Consider the following 5,516-nt stretch of genomic DNA (forward strand, 5'->3'; position numbering starts at 1 on the left):
CAGCTCAGGGGCCACAGTTACTGAGAGCCAGCAGCTCAGGGGCCACAGTTACTGAGAGCCAGCAGCTCAGGGGCCGGACATCCAGCAGTTAAAGTCATTCTGTCAATAAACCAGTATTACAATGATCTGTTACCTTTTAAATTAGTTTATTCTGTTGCATTAAATCATTAATACAATAAACAGAATACAAAACCCAAACCCAGAACTGCTCATGCTGCCTCTCAGTGCGCAGGTCCCTGGTTCAAATCCCTGTCCAGAGGCCTTTCTGGGTGGAGTCTGCATGTTCTCTCCGTGCATGCGTGGGTTTTCTCCAGGTGCTCCAGTTTCCTCCCACAGACCAAAAACATGCATGTTAGACTGATTGGTAACTCTAAATTGTCCCTAGGTGAGAGAGTGAATGGTTGTTTGTCCCTGTGATGGACTGAGACCTGTCCAGGTGTCCCCCGTCTCTTGCACAGTGACTGCTGGATAAGGGCACCAGTGACGCCTGTGAACCAAAAAGGAAGGAGCAGGTAAAAATAATGGATGGATAGACTGTTTTTTAAAAGCATTCATGAAATGAGGTATTTCAACAAATAAAACTTTAAAAGATATATGTTTTTCATAGTTTCTATTTCTTCTGGATTTTAATGTGAAGTTATATTTCATTAGTAAGATGCTACTGACTTTTATTTGAGTAGTAATGAACATCTACATCAAAGCTGGTTTCAGAAGCGATAACCTCCATGTGCGCATGCTCCAAGCTGCTCGGTACTGTTCGTGTGGTTTCGGCTCTGTTTCCATGGTAACCCGAAGTCACGCAGCGGAGCGCGGATTGAACCAGTCAGCAGCACCAGTGAAACGGACTCACCTTGACTCCAGACCAGTCGTAGCAGCAGAACCGAACCTTGTGGGTCACCGGAGTGAAAACACGTCAGTGACTGTAGCCCATGAGCCACACACCTCCGAACCTGCCTGCGGAACCGGAGGTAACTCTCGCGAGAACTGCATGCTAGCAGGCTAATGCTAAAAGCCAAACTTTGTTTCGGACAGAACCGAACCGGATCTTTTCTCACCGTTTACCCACCGACCGAGGCTGCTACGGGTGCACGTGTTGAATACAAATAAACAACAACAATAATTACCAACAAGCTTAAGAGGGTCCGCTTTCGTTCCAGAGATTAGTCAGATCCAGGCAGTTATTAAATAAAAACAAACTCTGGCACAACAATTTCCTGTGGGAAGTTCTATCTTATATCCGGTCCATTTTCATAACTTGTATCGGAAAACTGCCGTAAATAACCTACATAAGATTATTTTTAAATCAAGTTGGGATCTGCTAAACGTTTATGTTCATTCTAATAGGTTTTATGCTAAAATGTTTAAAACTTGTTCATTCACTGAATAAAATTACGAGTTTGCACTGTCCCTGAACGCCTCACACTGCTCTGCCTCGGTTTGTGTGGGACGTTCAGGGACAGCGGTGTTTCTTCTCTTTGCCTTGTTTATTACAGGGTCAGATGTGAAGATGTTGGTGCCACCTCCTGATTAATGTTTATTTATTTGTCACCTGCGCAGGTGTCCGTAATGCTGCCGCTTCCCCTGGTGGTGACAGCTCAGGTGGACCTGGTTCTGGTTCTGGTCTCTCTGCTGGCCTTCTGGACCAGGCTGAGCCTCCTGAACTACCCAAATGCAGTGGTGTGAGTTCGATAACGCGTTTGCTGCACCAGACTCCGCTGTGTTTTTGACCGATTTCATCCGTGTCCCTGCGTGCAGGTTCGATGAGGTGTACTACGGACAGTTCGTGTCTCTCTACATGAAGAGGGTCTTCTTCATCGATGACAGCGGACCTCCACTTGGTCACATGATCCTGGCCCTTGGAGGTTGTTACCATGACAACTGTTTGTGACACTATAGTTGTGTTTGTGTCAGACATCTAGTTTCATCGGCTCTTCCTGTTTATTGTTCCAGCATACTGGGGGGGCTTCGATGGGAATTTTGTGTGGAACCGAATTGGAGCAGGTACCAAGAAACTGGTTTCAGCCAGCTGAAAGCAGGACAGACTCACTTCTGTTTAAAGTGGGTAACGGGTGTGTTTGCTTTGTGTCACAGAGTACCCCGGCGGTGTGAGCGTGTGGAGTCTGCGGCTGCTGCCGGCGCTCTGTGGAGCTCTCTGTGTTCCTCTGGTTTACCTGCTGACACTGGAGCTGAAGTTTTCCCACCTGTCGGCTCTGGGAGCTGCACTGTTGCTGCTGCTGGGTGAGAGTTTACACACAGTCACAAGGTTGTATTTCTATTCTACACTAAAGAACTCTGATCCACACAGTTTCAGAATGTGTGCGGCCTTAACCCCGACCTAAACTTTGTTCAGGGCGACATTAACTCAAATATGACGTTCCATCATAGTAGGACTGATCTTTGATTCCCACAGGTCTTACTGGTCCTGACAAGGTGAGTGGTTACAGCAGCCCCTCGTTTATTGCAGGGGTTACGTTCCCCCCCCCCCCCTGCCCCGCCACAGTAAGTGAAACTCTTCAAAAAAGAATTGACGTAGATTTCGGAGTTGAAACAACCAAAACAGTTGAGTCAACTAATAAATTTAATCAACTAAACTAAAGCGAGAGTTTATTGATCTCTTGATAAAGTTTATTCACTCAAGTTGAGCGAGTAGTAAGACCTTTGTACTCACCAGCTCTGCAGAAACAGCAGCTCGGTTCTGGTCCAGTGGACCTACCCTGCCGGTTCTGCTCTGGTTCTGTGCAGCCCATGAGCACCGAATCACATTTTGGAGGGAGCCGGATCTTTGAATGACCAACACGGGACCAGAAGATGGTCCTACTGAGCCCAAATCTGGATGGGGAGGTCCCGGTGGGCTCGGAGAGAACACCGGACCTACGGCAGCGCCTCCCCACTCGGAAGTCCTTGTGGGCCGGCAAGCGGCTCTCAGATTGACCGATGAGTGTTGAGGTCTGGTTCTACTCCGGTTCTGGTTCGGTTCCTGGTTGGTTCTGTGCAGTTCTCTGCATCTGCTGGGCACAGAAGTCACTGTAATAAGGACCGAACTTTTTCGGATCAGATCAAAACTTGCCCTCTACGTATTTCAGCAGAAGGCAATGGGGCTTCTGGGCGGGGCCCAGTTGCCTTCTGGGAAATGAAGTCGTTATGAGCGGGGATACAGTGTAGGCTTATTCAGAGAAAACTACAAAATGGCGGCGCCTCTCTGAATTATTTACTGTAATTTTTTTGTTAACTTTTTACTGTACAGTATCCAGTTCTGTCCCAGTCACGTGAGTTATATTAAAGTTAAATAATGTGTCCTGTACAAATTTATTTATTTTTTCATGGACAGTCTTACTTTGAAAAACAGCGAAAGAGCGAGCCCGCAAAATCCGAATTGCGAAGTAGAAAGGGACTACTGTACACCCAAAAACTAAAACCTGAGGGTTTAATGAGCGTAGGACGTTCTGGGACTCAAAGGAGCGTGTGACATTCAATGACTCAGACAAGCGTGGGAGGATTTGGAACCTAAACCAGAGTGGGATGTTCAGGGACTCAAAGCAGTGTGGGACATTCTGTTGTCCTTCTGAACGTTCTGTGTTTGTCACCGTTTCAGAGAACGCTCTGATCGTCCAATCACGTTTCATGTTACTGGAGTCGGTTCTCATCTTCTTCGTGCTGCTGGCCTTGTTCTCGTACCTGCGCTTCTACAACGCCCCCAACAGGTAAGTTCACCTGTACAGTGTTAACCTGTGTATGAGCCTTCCCCTGACAGGGGTGGGGGGTGATGCAGTTACACCTGTCTACCTGTATGAAGCTGCTCTCATGTGAAGCTCCTCCTCAGTTCCTGGTCCAGGTATGGTTGGCTCCTCCTCTCTGGCGTTTCCTGTGCGGCGGCTGTCGGGTGAGAAATGGTCTTTGTTGTAATCTGGAACACAAACCTGACTCATACATGTTTTAACATGTTTTGAACATGTGCTGTCAGGGTGAAGTACATGGCTGTGTTCTCCTACCTGCTGCTGGTGGGCGTGGCCTCTGTGCACACCTGGAACCTGATTGGAGACCGAGCTGTCAGTCATGTGAGTGCTGCGTCTCGCTGAGCGCGCTCGGATCAGAGTGACTGCTCAGACTGTGCTGGTCTGTTTCTGGAAGGTTCTGTGACCCGGTTCTTACTGACAGAACCTGTTCTGTTGCAGCTGAGTGTGTGTGTTCAGTGTGTGTGCAGAGTTGTGTGTCTGGTGCTGGTTCCAGTTCTGCTCTACGTCTTCTGGTTCTACATTCACCTGAGTCTCCTGAACCGCAGCGGACCACATGACCAGCTGATGAGCTCCGCCTTCCAAGCCAGTCTGCAGGTAGCCACACCCACACAGAACCTTCCTGAAGGGCATGTGGACCCGTACAGGTGGTTCTACAGGTTCTTCAGCGGGTTCAAATGTTCTTTAGGATGCTGCTGTGATCAATGACTGATTGACTGATTGATTATTTTAGGGGGGTCTCTCCAGGATCACTCAGGGTCAACCTCTGGAAGTTGCTTACGGCAGTCAGGTGACTTTAAGAAGCTCCGCCTCCCAGCCGGTCTCCTGCTGGCTTCACTCTCACAAAGCCAACTACCCAATCAGGTGCTGCCACCTCACTGTGACCCTCAGCCAATCAGAGACCTTTGAGGTAGACTCTGTGTTTCATAACTTCCTGTGTTCAGGTATGAAAATGGGCGGGGCAGCTCGCACCAGCAACAGGTCACCTGTTATCCCTTCAAAGACGTCAACAACTGGTGGATCGTCAAACATCCGGGCAGGTTGGTCACCTGTTTGTCCTGGGGCCTGCTGGAAGTCGTAGTTCTGGTCTAACAGGTGTTTGGTCTCTGGTGTAGACAGGATCTGGTGGTCGACACTCCCCCCCGACCTGTCCGTCATGGTGATGTCATCCAGCTGGTTCACGGGATGACCTCGCGCTTCCTCAACAGGTAAACATCTCACCTGACATGATGTCATATTTCCTGTTGCATTGGGTGGTTCAGCGGTGCAGAATCAGAACTCCAGTCGTGGGTTTGTAGGTGAAATGCACTCTGGGATTTGTAGTTTTCTAGGTGCATCTTGTTACTGTGACACTATCTGAGGCAGAAACAGCTGATTTCTCCTTCTCCTCCTTCTGGGTGCGCCGCAGTCACGACGTGGCAGCACCCATGAGTCCTCACGCTCAGGAAGTGTCCGGATACGTGGACTTCAACGTCTCCATGCTGGCCCAGAACCTGTGGAGGGTGGTGAGTCCAGCTGATCTCTGAATCTGGTTTCTGGATCCATCTGTTTACTGAAAAGTTGTTTGTTTGTTTGTTTGTTTGTTCAGGACATCCCAAACAGGGAGGCGGAGTCAGAGGTGTGGAAGACGATCCTGTCTGAAATTCGACTGGTTCATGTCAACACGTCAGCTGTTCTGAAGGTGCTCACAGGAAGTGACCCGACAAGAAGTGACCTCACAAGGATGTTCAGTATTAACGTGTGTGTGTGTGTGTGTGTGTGTGTGTGTGTGTGTGTGTGTGTGTG

The 5,516-nt window shown here is 48.7% G+C and overlaps 1 protein-coding gene across 1 annotated transcript in view; it reads left to right on the forward strand.

The window, feature by feature from the left end:
- The first annotated feature begins 1,616 nt into the window (after positions 1-1,616).
- The window catches only part of pomt1 (protein-O-mannosyltransferase 1), a 6,367-nt gene continuing 2,467 nt past the window's right edge, over positions 1,617-5,516 (forward strand). Inside the window, exons 1-13 of the mRNA XM_037679979.1 lie at positions 1,617-1,679; positions 1,756-1,862; positions 1,951-2,001; positions 2,092-2,238; positions 3,593-3,701; positions 3,821-3,880; positions 3,962-4,046; positions 4,173-4,328; positions 4,465-4,595; positions 4,676-4,771; positions 4,847-4,939; positions 5,140-5,236; positions 5,320-5,412. Of these exons, the coding sequence (XP_037535907.1) occupies positions 1,796-1,862; positions 1,951-2,001; positions 2,092-2,238; positions 3,593-3,701; positions 3,821-3,880; positions 3,962-4,046; positions 4,173-4,328; positions 4,465-4,595; positions 4,676-4,771; positions 4,847-4,939; positions 5,140-5,236; positions 5,320-5,412 (1,185 nt within the window). The 5' untranslated portion in view covers positions 1,617-1,679; positions 1,756-1,795. The remainder of the gene's footprint in view (positions 1,680-1,755; positions 1,863-1,950; positions 2,002-2,091; positions 2,239-3,592; positions 3,702-3,820; positions 3,881-3,961; positions 4,047-4,172; positions 4,329-4,464; positions 4,596-4,675; positions 4,772-4,846; positions 4,940-5,139; positions 5,237-5,319; positions 5,413-5,516) is intronic.

The sequence above is a fragment of the Nematolebias whitei genome, chromosome 8, assembly GCF_014905685.2.
Source record: "Nematolebias whitei isolate Nwh7 chromosome 8, NemWhi1, whole genome shotgun sequence".
Lineage (NCBI taxonomy): Eukaryota > Metazoa > Chordata > Actinopteri > Cyprinodontiformes > Rivulidae > Nematolebias > Nematolebias whitei.